Source organism: Palaemon carinicauda, chromosome 14, assembly GCF_036898095.1.
Source record: "Palaemon carinicauda isolate YSFRI2023 chromosome 14, ASM3689809v2, whole genome shotgun sequence".
In the NCBI taxonomy this organism is placed as follows: Eukaryota; Metazoa; Arthropoda; class Malacostraca; order Decapoda; family Palaemonidae; genus Palaemon; species Palaemon carinicauda.
This window is the reverse complement of record NC_090738.1, coordinates 123,408,714-123,426,519: the sequence shown is the minus strand read 5'-3', so window position 1 is coordinate 123,426,519 and position 17,806 is coordinate 123,408,714. Positions and strand designations below refer to the sequence as shown.

At 43.8% G+C, this 17,806-nt stretch overlaps 1 protein-coding gene across 2 annotated transcripts in view; it reads right to left on the bottom strand.

Moving 5' to 3' along the window:
- Pfdn5 (prefoldin 5) overlaps positions 1-17,806 on the bottom strand; it is a 33,079-nt gene that overhangs the window by 6,446 nt on the left and 8,827 nt on the right. Inside the window, exons 2-4 of one of the 2 annotated variants that reach the window (XM_068387329.1) lie at positions 17,004-17,112; positions 2,668-2,751; positions 1,779-1,904 (exon numbers count right to left, since the gene is read on the bottom strand). In XM_068387329.1, the coding sequence (XP_068243430.1) occupies positions 1,779-1,904; positions 2,668-2,751; positions 17,004-17,096 (303 nt within the window). In that variant the 5' untranslated portion in view covers positions 17,097-17,112. Of the gene's footprint in view, positions 1-1,778; positions 1,905-2,667; positions 2,752-17,003; positions 17,187-17,806 lie in introns of those variants that run through there. The other variant, XM_068387328.1, reaches the window with a different exon arrangement.

Sequence of the window (17,806 nt, the reverse complement as noted above, 5' to 3'; positions counted from 1 at the left end):
TAATGATGGCAGCAAAAAAGTAATATTGTATACTTAACTTGAAAATATATATGTTAATATATCTGAAAAATAACATTAGGAAAATAACACTAAATCATAAGGCAAACACTAAAAAGATAATAGAAAGCAAAGTTAGTGAACAAACACGTAGTTAAACTACGTAAATCAACAAACCTCAACTTTGCACAGAGTTATTTGTAAAGTACTGTACTGTACCATGACATTGCCTCTTCTATCAAATTTTTATGATTCTTTGGGTTGGTGAAGATAACCTCAACGAAGGTCTAAACTACTGAGACACAGTTACTTTTCTAACAGTACTGTATCAGTTATATATGTATATCTGTTAATTGTCAGAAAAAATAATCTTCCCATGTCACAATTTGATCAAATGGCTAAAATTACATAAACTGAAATGGTTATTAGAATAAAATAATCCTTTTCATAACTTGTTTTCCCCATTTCTTAAAATGCACATGAACTAACAAATTTAAAAAAAAGTCTGGAGGTTAACAAATTAATCAGAATCATTGAATCTTTTAGGTACTTTGAAACCACAGATCTAACAAATGACTACATTTTTAGGGTTCTGATTCAGAACCATGGGCTCTTGGAAAGAAAATGCAATGATTTTAAGATCCCTTCATGTTATGAAAGAAATATTCAATACCGTAATCACTTGCAACTGAGTGTTATAACATTCAAGTGTGTTACCCAACTACTGACAATTCTTAATAAATTTTCTTTTAATTGTTAATTGTAGTTTATTCATTAACTTATTTCCTTTCTTCATTGAACTATTTTGGAGCCTTTGGGCTTATAGCATCCTGCTTTATCCAACTAGGGTTGTAGCTTAGCTAGTACTAATAATAATAATGCCATGTTTTGAAGACAATAAATTAGTACTGTAACAATAAATTAATATTGTAACTTCTTCACTGTGAATTTCCTGTTTACCTATAAATTTTATAACACCAAACATTACTATGGATTTCCAATAAATATAAATAACAGATTAAAACAGTTCGGACAAGTGATGAAAGAAATTAGGAATCGTTGCTCAAAAAAGTAGTAGTAACAGGACGAAGACCAGTATGGACAAGATATTACATAAAACAAGAACAAATGAAGATTTAAGCCTTTAAGTAGATCTTTCTTACCAAATACGTATCGTTATATGAAACTGACGGCTGGAGTACTGATGAATGAAAATCATTAACAGTATCACCTAAGGAACCTGGCCATATAGGAAATAGTTTATTCCTGGTAATAAAATGGGCAACAGAGGCAAATAACAGGTTATCTGATTTCTGCACAAATTAGAGAAGCCCATATCTACTAATATGAGACCTCATGAAGCAAAGCAGTGACTCTTGATGCCTAAGAGGTACTTATGTGATTCCAAACTCCATCCTTCACTTCCTAATCCCCAGAATCTTTAAGATCAAGTCAGTGGAAATTCATCAGGTCTCCGTGAGATTTGAGCTCTGCACCAAAAGATCAGCAAGACATGACTGTGCTAAGCATTAAGATACCACAACGCCCAATACTACTACTTAACATGGCTATACTGCTGTCATGGCCTGCTTAAAATGGCTATACCGCTGTCATTGTCTAACTCAACACCTTTATGCTTTTGCAATTAAAGTTTTCAATAGCATATGAAAAAACAGTATATAAACTAGCAATTATTATAAATGTTCAGAAATTCTTTCAAACACAATTATTAGAGCTACATATAACTACTTAATGATCATGCATATAACACAAGATCATACCCTTTCAACGTAATATCCAGTTCCAACATCAATGAGTAACTTTTCTGAATCGGATATGGTGCCAGGAACGTACATACAACTGGTCAGGGGAACAAGGATCTCTTTCCCTTTGGTTTCTGGAGTTATCTGAAATGTAAGGGCAATTAAAAAATTACTTTTGAACAAATGAACACAAATATGCTTACAAAGCTGTTTTCAAACCCCGTATCAAGAAAAAATTGAAGTATATTTCTTCTTCTTGAAGTTTGTGTATTAAAACTTAGGAGGGAAAATATTTTAAAAAACTAAGAAAATTATAAATGCCAAGTATTGTAGCTTAACCAATCTAGAGTAAAAAATAAAACTAATACAATGGCTATAAACAGTTGTACAATGGTAAACATAGTTCAAAAATTGTAAGAATAGGTAAACATGTCTAAACCTACAAGAATATACCTAACTTTTAATAAGAAATGTGAAGAACAATAGATATATATCTTGATATAGATTGATGTACTTCACAAGCTTTTAGGAACGAGTATATGTGGATATGAAAACTCAAGGAACATTACATCAAGAATAAGAATTACAACTTCTTCCTGCTGAATGTTTTTAACATTGTCTTTACAACTCCTTTTTTGATTGCTCTTTCTATTCTTTTTCATCTATTCCTAACAGTCTATTTTATCGCAACTGTCCAACATCTCTAACTTTACTTCGGTTTAGTTTCCACATCTTCTCCAAGATTAAATCCACTGGAAAACCTTAGAAGATTCAAGAGGATAGATTTAAGCAGCCTTTTAAAACCAAGAGTACTTCTTTAATGGACATTGTCTACCAATTTTTACTTTGTGGTACAACTCACTATAAGAAAACAAAATTAAACAGCAAATTAAGAGTATGGACATACCTTGTTAACACATTCGCCCGATTCGCTGAACTTCATCTGTGCAATTTTGAGCTGCTGTAGGGAATCATTGAAAAATTGAAGTTCCTGAAAAAAAAATGAATCTTGAATTAAGATGTACTTTATTAAAATGTTATTTTCATTAGTAAAATAAATTTTTGAATATACTTACCCGGTGATCATATAGCTGTCAGCTCTGCTGCCCGACAGAAAAACCTAAGGACAAAATACGCCAGCGATCGCTATACAGGTGGGGGTGTACATCAACAGCGCCATCTGTCGAGCAGGTACTCAAGTACTCCATGTCAACACAGAACCAATTTTCTCCTCGGCCCACTGGGTCTCTATTGGGGAGGAAGGGAGGGTCCTTTAATTTATGATCACCGGGTAAGTATATTCAAAAATTTATTTTACTAATGAAAATAACATTTTTCAATATTAAACTTAGCCGGTGATCATATAGCTGATTCACACCCAGGGGCATGGGTAGAGACCAGCATTATGTGTTACATTAAGAGCTAAGTATTTTGTATTTCATTTTAGCAGTTATTCAAAATAACAAACATAAAATCAATAAGTACCTGGTAAGGAAGTCGACTTGAACAATTACTCTGCCTTTTTAAGTACGTCTTCCTTACTGAGCCTCGCGATCCTCATAGGATGCTGAGCGACTCCTAGGAGCTGAAGTATGAAGGGTTGCAACCCATACTAAAGGACCTCATCAAAACCTCTAATCTAGGCGCTTCTCAAGAAATGACTTTGACCACCCGCCAAATCAAGTAGGATGCGAAAGGCTTCTTAGCCTTCCGGACAACCCAAAAACAATAATAAAACATTTCAAGAGAAAGATTAAAAAGGTTATGGAATTAGGGAATTGTAGTGGTTGAGCCCTCACCCACTACTGCATTCGTTGCTACGAATGGTCCCAGAGTGTAGCAGTTCTCGTAAAGAGACTGGACATTCTTAAGATAAAAAGACGCGAACACTGATTTGCTTTTCCAATAGGTTGCGTCGATTATACTTTGCAGAGATCTATTTTGTTTAAAGGCCACGGAAGTTGCGACAGCTCTAACTTCGTGTGTCCTTACCTTCAGCAAAGCTTGGTCTTCCTCATTCAGATGGGAATGAGCTTCTCGTAATAACAGTCTGATAAAATAGGATAAAGCATTCTTTGACATAGGCAAAGATGGATTCTTAACTGAACACCATAAAGCTTCAGACGGGCCTCGTAAAGGTTTTTAAATAGAACTCAAGAGCTCTTACAGGACATAAGACTCTTTCTAGTTCATTTCCAACCATGCGATAAGTTTGGAATATCGAACGATATTGGTCAAGGCCGAGAAGGCAGCTCGTGTTTGGCTAGAAAACCAAGTTGTAGAACATGTAGCCGTTTCGGATGAGAATCCGATGTTCTTGCTGAAGGCATGAATCTCACTGACTCTTTTAGCTGTGGCTAAGCATATCAGGAAAAGAGTCTTTTAAGGTGAGATCTTTCAGGGAGGCTGATTGTTGCGGTTCGAACCTGTCTGACATAAGGAATCTTAGTACCACGTCTAAATTCCAACCAGGTGTAACCAAACGACCCTCCTTCGTGGTCTCAAAAGACTTAAGGAGGTCCTGTAGATCTTTATTGTTGGAAAGATCTAAGCCTCTGTGACGGAAGACTGATGCCAACATGCTTCTGTAACCCTTGATAGTGGGAGCTGAAAGAGATCGTTCTTTCCTCAGATATAAGAGAAAATCAGCTATTTGAGTTACAGAGGTACTGGTCGAGGATACGGATACTGACTTGCACCAGTTTCGGAAGATTTCCCACTTCGATTGGTAGACTCTAAGGGTGGAAGTTCTCCTTGCTCTAGCAATCGTTCTGGCTGCCTCCTTCGAAAAGTCTCTAGCTCTCGAGTGTCTTTCGATAGTCTGAAGGCAGTCAGACGAAGAGCGTGGAGGCCTTGGTGTACCTTCTTTATGCGTGGCTGACGTAGAAGGTCCACCCTTAGGGGAAGAGTTCTGGGAACGTCTACTAGCCATCGAAGCACCTCGGTGAGCCATTCTCTCGCGGGCCAGAGGGAAGCAACTAGCGTCAACCTTGTCCCTTCGTGAGAGGCGAACTTCTGCAGTACCTTGTTGACAATCTTGAACGGAGGGAATGCATATAGATCTAGATGTGACCAATCTAGTAGAAAGGCATCTATATGAACTGCTGCTGGGTCCGGGATTGGTGAGCAAAATATTGGGAGCCTCTTGGTCATCGAGGTTGCGAAGAGATCTATGGTTGGCTGGCCCCAGGTGGCCCAAAGTCTCTTGCATACATCCTTGTGGAGGGTCCATTCTGTTGGAATTATTTGTCCCTTCCGACTGAGACAATCTGCCATGACATTCAAGTTGCCTTGGATGAACCTCGTTACTAAGAAATGTCTAGACCTTTTGACCAGGTGAGGAGGTCCCTTGCGATCTCGTACAATGTCAGAGAGTAGGTCCCTCCTTGCTTGGAGATGTACGCCAAAGCCGTGGTGTTGTCCGAGTTCACCTCCACCACTTTGCCTTGAAGGAGAGACCTGAAGCTTTTCCAGGTCAGACGTACTGCCAGTAGCTCCTTGCAGTTGAAATGCATTGTCCTTTGACTCGAGTTCCATAATCCCGAGCATTCCCTACCGTCTAATGTCGCACCCCAGCCTACGTCCGATGCGTCCGAGAAGAGAACGTGGTTGGTAGTCTGAACAGTCAGGGGAAGACCCTCTCTAAGGTTAATTTAGTCCTTTCACCAAGTCAGACAAGACTTTAACCTTCCGGAAACCGGGATCGAGACCGCTTCTAGCGTCTTGTCCTTTTTCCAGTGAAAAGCTAGATGGTATAGAAGAGGACGGAGGTGTAGTCTTCCTAGTGACACAAATTGATCCACGGATGACAGTGTCCCTACCAGACTCATCCACAGCCTGACTGGGCAGCGTTCCTTCTTCAGCATCTTCTGGATGGATAGCAGGGCTGGGGGCTGATCGTCTTGTTCAGCAACGTCCTCATCAGAGGGTTCCTCATCCGAAACTGATGAGGAAACGGCAACGGAGTGGGCAACGTCTGACTCGCTGAATCCGGTCGCACTGGTGGATGCGTGACGGAGCCGGACGCAATATCATGGCACTGCTGCACAGTCTGTGAACTGTCAACAACCATGGGTGCGCGAGGAAGTACAGCATCAACCCGAAACTGTCTAGACTGCTGGGTTGTGCAGTCAACACCCTACCGGGTTACTGAGGTTGACGCACTGCGTCACAACAAGTCACCTCTGCTGGTTGTTGAACGTCTTCCTAGTGACACACTGAACGTCAACAACCACCTCCGAGCGTCGCTTAACGTCAACGTGCGACTGGCAACCCACACTGGGTCGCATCGGTGGAGGAACCACCTCAACTGGCAGACGCGAGTAGGATACCTCAGCGCAACAGGGCGCACAACCAACCGGTTGGAAGGTTGTTGGCCAGAAGGTTCTTCTCCGCATTTAAGTCCTCTATCAAGGACACAAGCTTGGACTGCATGTCTTGCAGCAAAGCTCATTAAGGGTCTACGGGAGCAGGTGTGGCAACAGACGGGGTTAGCGACTGAGGCGGAACCATTTACCATCCCTGGAAGCCTTGTTATGTGTGACATAATAGTACAACAAAACTTCAAAGGCTCGACAAAAGTTGAGAAGTTGACCTGTAAACAACTTGGAGCGTCTCCTGGCTAGGCGCCAGGGCGAGTCTACCAGAATTGAGAAGTCTATTTGGGCAGAGGCATGAACTTCCAAGCCGAGAACTTCTCTCGTGTCCTATCAGACTCTCGCTCTATAAGCCAGTTTAAAAGAAGGGAAATCAAAGGCTGAATCCCTAAAACTCCTCCTGGTGCAAAAACCAGTCGCCTAGCCAACGTAACGCTCTCTAGGAGAGCGAGAGAGCACTAGCTTAACAACAACGGCTTCGAAGTAGCTAGGCCTAGTGTAAGTTCTGACGTTAGGCGAACGAGGAGCAGCAGTTACAAGATCCGGACGAAGATCCTTAAAAAATCATCATGATTTAATTAAAGTCCATAGGAGGCTAAGCAGCTTAAGGCTCCTCTCCAAATGACAGAGTCCTCAAAGGAATATCAGTAGGAGGGAGAACAGCACTTTCTCATCTACAGGAACCTTGTCCGAGAAAAGCTAGGTTATCTCAGTGAGGGTCTCACTGGTGCATTAGCAGCAGACCAGAAGGCAACATTATGTAACTGCTTGACAGTCTGTGAACTGTCAACCACAACAGGTGCGTGAGGACATACAGCACTGGTGCATTAGTAGCAGACCAGAAGGCAACGTCATGTAACTGCTTGACAGTCTGTGAACTGTCAACAACTGAACTGTCAACCACAACCGGTGCGTGAGGACATACAGTGTTCACTCGAGACTGCTTTGACTGTCTATACTGAGCAGTCAAAACAACTCTAGAATGCGGAGGTTGACGCACCGCGTCAAAACAAAACAACTTAGGTTGCTGTTGTAACTCGCGAACGTCAACGGAGGGTTCCGTGCGTCTGTGAACGTCAACGTGCGGCTGGCAGGGTACACTGCGCATGGGTGGTGGAACTCTCACAGCCGGAATGCGGGAGCAGGTAGCGTCAGCGTCTACTGTACGCACAACCGTGGTTGGTTGTAGGCTAACGGGTGCAGCGTCAACCTTCTCCGCACGATACTCCTGCATAAAAGATGCTAACTGTGTCTGCATAGACTGTAGCAAAGACCACTTAGGGTCTACAGTAGCAGGTGCGGCAACAGACGGTGTTACTGCCTGTTGCGGTACCGCTTTGCCTCTCTTAGGAGGTGAGCAGTCGTCGGAAGACTGCAGCGAATCCGAACTGACCCAGTGGCTACAACTGGGCCGTTGGACTTGCGCGGAAGGGACCGACTTGCGCTTAATAAGCTGCGAGACCTTGGTCCATGGTTTCTTACGAGAAACCTCTTCCGCAGACGAGAAGTAAATGGGCTCTCTCGTCTTTGTGTGGGTGGGGCGATCTTGGGTAGATACGCCCGAAACCACGGAGGGAAACGTCTGTTCGTTGATCAAGGCCTGACGAACCCATAAGTCGTTCGACATTACTTCTCCCCTGGGCTTGGGAGCTTGCAAGAGGTCCCGGACTAGGTGAACGACAGGCACGAACAGACGAACCCTCGGACGCAACACTGTAACACTTTGCGCATATCACTTTATCACTTCGATTTTCTGTTTTGCACTTATTTCACTGAAATCGAAACTTTTACTGATTTCAACCTGAAACACGCAATTCTACCCTTCATTAAAAGGCAGTAATTGCGAAAACAGTCGTATAATGCAGCTCATTAATACTAGCAAAAACAGAAAACATATATAAAAATAAAGAATTCAGTGGCTGGGAAAGAGACTAAACACTAGTTCAAATAAACTACGTTTACAATCTCTCACCGCACATAGCCTGGGGACAAGAATAAAACCCTAGAAACGTTTTACCTTCTTCCCCGTACAGCGACTAGGGAGGAGAGTAACACGAGAACAACGTTACCCGCTTGAACGGAACGTTTTTTCTCCTCTCTCTCCCTCCGTCTCTATCTCTCTCTCTCTTTCTCTCTTGATTTCGCACCTGAGAGAAGAGCCCAATATATATCGTCAAAACATGTTATTTGGCTAAAGGAAAAAACAAAGGTTTTCCAAATAAAAAGTTCCTTTAATTTAGAATTTAAACCATTTAAGCTAAGAAAGAATGAACGAAACGTCAGAATCGATTTACTCTTACTGCAAAGTGAAACCGTGATACACTCTCTCTCTATCGTAACTATAGAGCGCATGTTGAACGTCCTGAACGTCAACAACTGCGTACTGTAGTCTAAAAAACTAAACGTTAGTTCATCTTTGAAAACAGTACGAGACTATCAAAGAAATTCTTTCATAAAACATTAAATTTAAAAAGTTTTAAATTCTTTAAAGGCTAACTACGATATAACGGGCTCAACGTTGATTAACTTCGGTTCCAAGTTAGGACCGCCTACTATCAGGAAAGGTCGCATATAAACAAAACATAAAAATTTATTTTTATATGTTTATAATAAATGGAAAGTTAATTGAAGAGGCCTAATAAAGGCGGAGAGATATAAAATAAATAGATCTATAACGTGTTAAGCAAAATTACTAAAAACCTAAACACACTTCCGTCTAAGAGAAGGGTCGGCCATTTAAAAGTGAAAGAGAGTCCATACTCTCTTTGTCACCATAATTAAATCTATCCAAAACGAGTTCAAGTTTTGAGATGAAGATAAAACCCCTGCATAGCGAAAGCTCAAAACTAGAATAGTGTACTTCACCAAATAGTTGTGAAAACAAATCCAGTTAGTAACAGCGTATTTAGTAGGTCTTGCCAGTGGCACGACAGAGAGAAAATTGGTTCTGTGTTGACATGGAGTACTTGAGTACCTGCTCGACAGATGGCGCTGTTGATGTACACCCCCACCTGTATAGCGATCGCTGGCGTATTTTGTCCTTAGGTTTTTCTGTCGGGCAGCAGAGCTGACAGCTATATGATCACCGGCTAAGTTTAATATTGAAAAATCTAAAATTTTTAAAATATAGGTTTATTGTATTACATTTTTTTATTCATAACTTTTTTAAATTTTAATTATTTGCATCAAAGCAGTTATAAATACCTGTAAATACATCAGGAAAATATATTCTCATCATTATAAATATGTTATTTTTATTAATAAAATAAATTTTTGAATATACTTACCCGATAATCATGTAGCTGTCAACTCCGTTGCCCGACAGAATTCTATGGAGGGATACGCCAGCTATCACAATACTAGAAGGGGGTGTACTTACCAGCGCCACCTGTGGCCAGGTACTCAATCATTTGTTGTTGACACCTCCTCAATTATTCCTCGGTCCACTGGTTCTCTCTGGGGCGGAAAGGGAGGGTCGATTAAATCATGATTATCGGGTAAGTATATTCAAAAATTTATTTTATTAATAAAAATAACATTTTTCAATATTAAACTTACCCGATAATCATGTAGCTGATTCACACCCAGGGAGGTGGGTGAAAACCAGTGTACATGATTAAAGGATAGCTAAGTATCCCAAATTTCATATAACAGTTATCTCAAATAACAATGAAATAATAAGTACCTGGTAAGGAAGTCGAATAGAACCGTTACTCTGCCTTTTATTTAAAGTTCGTCTTCCTTACTGAGCGCAGCGTTCCTCTTGGAGGCTGAATCAACCCAAAGGTGCCAAAGTACAAGGGGTTGCAACCCTACTAAAGGACCTCTACCAAACCTTTAACCCAGGCGCTTCTCAAGAATGAATAGACCACCCGCCAAATCCAAGGATGCGGAAGGCTTCTTAGCCTACCGTAACAACCATAAAAACAAACAATAAAAGTATTCAAGAGAAAGGTTAAAAAGGTTATGGGATTAAGGGAATGTAGTGGCTGAGCCCTCACCTACTACTGCACTCGCTGCTACGAATGGTCCCAGGGTGTAGCAGTTCTCGTAAAGAGACTGGACATCTTTCAGATAAAATGATGCAAACACTGACTTGCTCCTCCAATAGGTTGCATCCATAATGCTCTGCAGAGAACGGTTTTTATTAAAGGCCAACGAAGTAGCTACAGCTCTTACTTCGTGGGTCCTTACCTTCAGCAATGCAAGGTCTTCCTCCTTTAAGTGAGAATGTGCTTCTCTGATCAGAAGCCTTATATAGTACGAAAGCCCATTCTTGGACATGGGTCTCGAGGGTTTCTTGATGGCACACCATAAGGCTTCTGACTGTCCTCGAATAGGTTTAGACCTCTTCAGATAATATTTGAGAGCTCTGACAGGGCAAAGAACTCTCTCTAGTTCGTTACCTACCATGTTGGAGAGGCTAGGTATCTCGAACGATCTAGGCCAAGGACGTGAAGGAAGCTCGTTCTTTGCTAGGAATCCAAGCTGAAAAGAACATGTAGCTGATTCGGTTGTGAAACCAATGTTCTTGCTGAAGGCATGAACCTCACTGACTCTCTTAGCTGTTGCAAGGCAAACGAGAAAAGCAGTCTTGAGGGTAAGATCCTTGAAGGAAGCTGACTGGAGAGGTTCGAACCTAGATGTCATAAGGAACCTTAAGACTACGTCTAGATTCCAGCCTGGAGTGGAAAGACGACGTTCTTTAGACGTCTCAAAAGACTTGAGAATGTCTTGAAGGTCCTTGTTGGAAGACAGGTCCAAACCCCTGTGGCGGAGGACTGAGGCCAACATGCTCCTATACCCTTTAATCGTAGGTGTTGAAAGGGATCTCTCATTCCTAAGATGAAGAAGGAAGTCAGCTATTTGGATCACAGAGGTATTGGTAGAGGATATTGAATTGGCTCTACACCAGCTTCGGAAGACCTCCCACTTAGACTGGTAGACTCTACGAGTGGAAATTCTTCTAGCTCTGGCAATCGCACTGGCTGCCTCCTTCGAAAAGCCTCTAGCTCTAGCGAATCTTTCGACAGTCTGAAGGCAGTCAGTCGAAGAGCGTGGAGGTTTGGGTGCAACCTGTCTACGTGTGGTTGACGTAGAAGGTCCACTCTTAGAGGTAGAGTCCTGGGGAAGTCGACTAGCCATTGAAGTACCTCTGTGTACCATTCTCTTGCAGGCCAAAGGGGAGCAACCAGCGTCAGCCGTGTCCCTTCGTGCGAGACGAATTTCTGCAGAACTTTGTTTATAATCTTGAACGGAGGGAATGCGTACAGGTCGAGATGGGACCAGTTCAGAAGAAAAGCATCTACATGAACCGCTGCAGGGTCTGGAACAGGGGAACAATAAAGCGGAAGTCTCTTGGTGATGGAGGTGGCAAACAGATCTATGGTAGGTTGACCCCACAAGGTCCAAAGTCTGTTGCACACACTCTTGTGGAGGGTCCATTCCGTGGGAATGACCTGATTCCTTCTGCTGAGGCGATCCGCTGAAACATTCATATCGCCCTGGATGAACCTCGTGACCAGTGTGAGGTTTAGACCTCTTGACCAAATGAGGAGGTCCCTTGCGATCTCGTAAAGGCTCCTCGAATGGGTCCCTCCTTGCTTGGAGATGTAAGCCAAGGCTGTGGTGTTGTCTGAATTCACCTCCACCACTTTGCCTAGCAGGAGGGACTTGAAGTTCAACAGGGCAAGATGAACTGCTAACAGTTCCTTGCAGTTGATATGGAGTAATCCTTGTTCCTTGTTCCATACTCCTGAGCATTCCCGTCCGTCCAAGGTCGCACCCCAGCCCGAGTCCGATGCATCCGAGAAGAGATGAAGATGGGGGGTCTGGATGGCCAATGATAGACCCTCCTTGAGAAGGAGATTGTGCTTCCACCACCGGAGAGTGGTCTTCATCTCTTGGTTGATAGGGATAGAGACTGCTTCTAGAGTCGAGCCCTTGTCCCAATGAGCTGCAAGATGGAATTGAAGAGGGCGGAGGTGGAGTCTCCCTAGCTCGACAAACAGGGCCAGAGATGAGAGGGTCCCTGTGAGACTCATCCACTGTCTCACTGAGCAATTGCTCCTCTTCAGCATGCTCATGATGCACTCTAGGGCTTGGTTTATCCTGGGGGCCGATGGAAAAGCCCGAAAATCCCGACTCTGAATCTCCATTCCCAGGTACACAATGGATTGGGAGGGAATGAGTTGAGATTTCTCTATATTGACTAATAGACCTAGGTCTCTGATTAGATCTAAAGTCCAAGAGAGGTTCTCCAGACAACGACGACTCGTGGAGGCTCTCAACAGCCAGTCGTCTAGGTAGAGGGAGGCTCTGATGTTCGATAAGTGCAGGAATTTCGCTACATTCCTCATCAGATGAGTAAAGACCATAGGAGCTGTGCTTAGGCCAAAACACAGGGCTTGGAACTGATAGACAACCTTTCCGAAAACGAATCTCAGGAAAGGTTGGGAGTCTGGATGAATGGGAACGTGAAAGTATGCATCTTTCAAGTCCAACGAGACCATCCAGTCCTCCTGTCTGACCGCTGCTAAGACCGACTTGGTCGTCTCCATTGTGAACGTCTGCTTGGTGACATACTCGTTGAGAGAGCTGACGTCCAGCACCGGTCTCCAACCTCCTGTCTTTTTGGCTACAAGAAAGAGACGGTTGTAGAAGCCCGGGGATTGATGGTCCCGGACTATAACCACTGCCTTCTTCTGCACAAGTAGCGACACCTCCTGTTGCAATGCTAGCCTCTTGTCCTCTTCTTTGTAGTTGGGAGAGAGGTTGATGGGCGATGTGGTCAGAGGCGGTTTGAGGCAGAATGGAATCCTGTAACCGTACCTCAGCCAACTGACAGACTGTGCGTCTGCACCTCTCTTCTCCCAGGCTTGCCAGAAGATCTTGAGTCTGGCTCCTACTGTTGTCTGGAGAATCTGAGAGTCAGTGCTTTCCCTTAGATGTCCTGGGTCCTTTCCTAGACTTGCCCCTGTGAGTGTCTGGACGGGAGCTTCCTCGGCTGGGGGCTCTACCACGAAAGGGCGGTATGAACCTAGTGGCCGGGGTATCAGCCACTGGGGAGCGATAAGTCTTGGGGACAGAGGTGGTAACCTTAGACTTACGAGCCGATGAGGCTACAAGATCGTGCGTGTCCTTCTGTATCAGGGCAGCCGACAAGTCCTTAACTAGCTCCTCGGGAAAGAGGAACTTTGAGAGTGGAGCAAAAAGGAGCTGTGACCGCTGGCACGGTGTAATGCTGGCTGAAAGGAAGGTACACAGTTGTTCCCTTTTCTTCAACACCCGATACAAATAACGACGCTAGCTCACCCGATCCATCCCTGATAGCCTTATCCATGCAGGACATAATTAGCATGGCAGAGTCTTTGTCCGCAGGAGATGTTTTCTTGCTGAGGGCTCCCAGGCACCAGTCGAGAAAGTTGAACATTTCGAAAGCTCTGAACAACCCTTTCAGAAGATGATCCAGGTCTGAGAAGGTCCAACAAACCTTCGAGCGTCTCATCGCAGTCCTCCTAGGCGAGTCCACCAGACTTGAGAAGTCAGCCTGGGCAGAGGCAGGTACTCCCAAGCCTGGTGCTTCCCCTGTGGCATACCAAACGCAACCTTTCGAAGCGAGCTTCGTTGGAGGGAACATGAAGGAAGTCTTGCCCAGGTGTTGTTTAGACTGAAGCCACTCCCCTAAGGTCCTTAAGGCCCTCTTGGAGGATCTAGCTAGGACAAGCTTAGTATAGCTCGACTTAGCTTGTTGTACGCCTAGCGAAAACTCAGATGGAGGAGAGCGGGGAACAGCAGAGACGAAGTGGTCAGGGTAAAGCTCCCTGAGTAGAGCCAAGACCTTTCTAAAATCAACAGACAATGGAGAAAGCTTAGACTCCTCCACATCTGATGAGGGATCAAGGTGTGCCTCCTCATCATCCGACACTTCATCAGCAGAAGGTAGCGAAGCAAAAGGACCAGAATGCTGAACCGCAGAGTCAGAACGGGTAGGAACAATAACAGAGGTTTCCTCAACTTGAGGGAAAACCTGAGGTTCAGACTGCATAGGCTGAACAACAGACGGAGCAGAAGGCAGGTGCATGGGTGAAGGAGGTTGACTCCTAGCAAGAGTTGCACCCAAGGCTTGCACAAGCTGAGCGGAGGACGGAGGCGGAGTAGTCCGTTCCTGTTCCTGAGAGATGATTGGAGCATGAGAAGGTTGAGGCTGCGCAGAACAAGGTAAAGTTCTCGCAAGCTGAGGCTCCTGAGGCGCAAGTCCATGGTGTAGAGGAGCTTGCCTAGATGAGGGTTGAGCTCGGTGCAGCGCTGGTTGAGCAGACAGACTCACGGAGGGGAGAGGTTGTTGTACCCCAACCGAGAGTTGCACCACTGGTGGAGCAGCAAGGGGAGGAGGAGGAAGAGTGTAACTCTCCTGATCCCAAAGCAAGGGTTGCCTTAAAGAAGGCTGAGGCTGAACAACACTGTGAACAGCAAACTCCGAAAGTGGCTCAACATCGTACGCCTGGCAGATGGTGCTGCGACCAGGCGGAGCAGGTGCAGGCTGGGCGAGCACAGGCGGAGCAGGTGCAGGCTGGGCGAGCACAGGCGGAGCGAGAACAGGTGGAGGGAGTGTAGGCGGAGGAGGAGGTGCAACACTCTCAGCCCGACACTCACGCATCAAGTCCGAAAGCTGAGCTTGCATGGACTGAAGCAGGGTCCACTTGGGGTCGGCAGAAACGATAACAGACTGAGGTAAAGTCACAGTCGGGGTCTGAATAGGCAGAACCTTACTCCTCTTGGGCGGAGTACAGTCGACCGATGACAGAGGCGAGTCGGAGCTGAGCCAATGACTACAACCTGGCTGAGCACTCGCTGGCTGAACTCTACGTTTAAGCGGTCTCGAGACCTGAGACCAACGTTTCTTCCCTGCATGAAGATCAGCGGACGAGAAGACGGGCTCAATCGTCTGCAGGTGGGAGTGACGGTCTAAGGAAGACACGCCCGCAACCACCGAGGATAATTCTGTGCGCCTAACAAGGCCTGTCGAACCCTTAAGCCCTTCGACATTGCTTCTCCCCTGGGCATGGGAGCTTGCAAGAGGTCCCGGACTGGGAGGACGACTGGCTCGCACAGAAAAATCCTCACGCACCACACTGGCACCACTAGCACTTGGCACTGCACAGACACTAGCACTCGTCACAGCACTGGCACTATTTCCACCCACTGCACTCTTGACCTTCAGTTCTTTAACCTCGGCCATCAGAGACTTATGGTCACTTACCACTGATTCTACTTTATCTCCTAAAGCCTGAATAGCACGCAAAACAGTTGACATATCAGGCGGAGGGCACACAGTAGGTTCGGGGGTAGCCACTACAGGGGTAGGAAAAGGTAGGGGATCATGAGGTGAGGAAAACATAGAAGAGTGAGAAGAACTTCTCCTAACTCTAGTTCTCTCTAACTTAGATGAATATTTTAAAAGACGTACAAAATCCAATTCCGAAAGTCCGGCGCACTCCTCACACCGATTTTCTAATAGACAGGGCCTGTCCCTACAGTCAGAACAAGCGGTGTGAGGATCTACCGAGGCCTTCGGAATACGCCTATTGCAAGACCTACATCGTCTATGGGAGGGAGCTTGCGAAACGTCAGACATCTTGTTTCAAAGAGTAAGTCAAAGGGTGATCCAAAAACAAGCAAAATTCATTAACCGTTAATCAGTATTATATAAAAGCTATCTAGCTAATATAAAAAGGATTCCAGTATGCGACAGCCGTTAATCTAAGAGAATACTTCACCAAATATCCATGAATAAACTCGAAGACCATGAGCGTATCCCAGAACGTCTAGCCGGAAGCACGACAGAGGAATAATTGAGGAGGTGTCAACAACAAATGATTGAGTACCTGGCCACAGGTGGCGCTGGTAAGTACACCCCCTTCTAGTATTGTGATAGCTGGCGTATCCCTCCATAGAATTCTGTCGGGCAACAGAGTTGACAGCTACATGATTATCGGGTAAGTTTAATATTGAAAAATGGTGCTATGGTAAATATTTACTAATTTTAATTACTGACCACCTCCGTCCCTCTGACCACACAGGATCCCTAAAACCGAAGGAGCCTTTGTACATTAGCGGCCAGTTCCTCCCATGTGTATAAGAATGGACACCAGCGAACCTAAACTTCCTACCCCCTAACCTAACCTACATGCCAAGTCCTTACTTGCCTAACGGGGGTTAGCAACCCCCTGTGATCCCCCTTATACTGCTGTATTCTCAGTCAGCCATCATCCTACATACAGATGGCCGCTATTATACATACACCCCAAACCGAAATTATACCGTGTAGCCCACCTATTTACATTTTGGCTTAGGTTATCAGGAGCCTTTGTATATCAGCGGACAGTTCCTTCCGTGCGGATTAAAAATGGACATCAACTAACCTAAACTTTCCCCCCTAATCTAACCAACAAGCCATGGCCTTACCTACTTGCCTAACTATGGGGGTTCACGCCCCCTTGCGACCCCCATTACACTGGCGTATTCTAATCATACATACAGGTAGCCCCTATTATACATACACCCCGGTTATCATACTTACACATAAACTTAGCATATTTTAATCATCCAAATAGCCAGAAACGAAACCATTCCTAGCAAAACCAAAGGTTAAGGTAGGGTAGGTTAACTAAAGCTAGTCTACCCATTCTCGGTCTATATATTAGGCTATTCATATATTTCCCGCATAATTATGCTTAAAATTTTCAATCAAAATGTCAAAAACAGATCTAGAGACCTATGCTAACACGGGCTACGCCCAAAATTCGTCACATGGACATCATGACGAAGACTACTGCATCAGGAGTTAGCCGATGTTCATATTTACCTGGTCTAGTTGATTTTTCAAGCTTGTCAGCTGTTCTAGGTTTAAATTTGAAATGTCGATAACTTGCGGACCTGCACCCTTCACAGAAGCCATGGTTTAGGGGATAGTTCTAGAAGAAATAAATAAATGTGGAATATACTGAGCAGGTGTAAGACACACACACAACAGCACAGGGTTGCCAGATTATTTCGACTGAATTATCGTACATGAACCTTAAAATTATCGTTTTTACCCAAGATTATCGTACACACTTTCAACATAATTATTAAGGAGTAACATAAATGTCTTATTTCAAGGTATTTTAGTATAATTGTTTAATTAAACACACACACCACACATATGTATATACCTAAGGTATGTATCGTACATCGTACTGGACCTAAAATAATCGTACATGTATGATAATTATCGTACGAATGGCACACACACAACAGCAGCACTCAGCAGATTATTTTGGCATCGGCTAGTAATTGAATAGTGTTTCTCAAAAATCCATAAGAATATTTCATTTATAAAGGGAAGTATTTTGTAAATATTGAAAATATATTAATAATGTGGATTTATTTATATCTATGTTTATTTTTCAAACGTTAATCTATATTATTTTTCGTAGTTTTCTGAATTCTATGAGTAAATTATTAAGAGACAATAATCCATAAAAATATTTCATTTATAAAGGGGAATATTTTGTAAATATTGAAAATATATCAATATTGTGAAGTTCTTGATATCTATGTTTATTTTCTAAACGTTATTCTATAATATTTTTCGTATTTTTCTTAAATCTATTAGTAAATTATTAC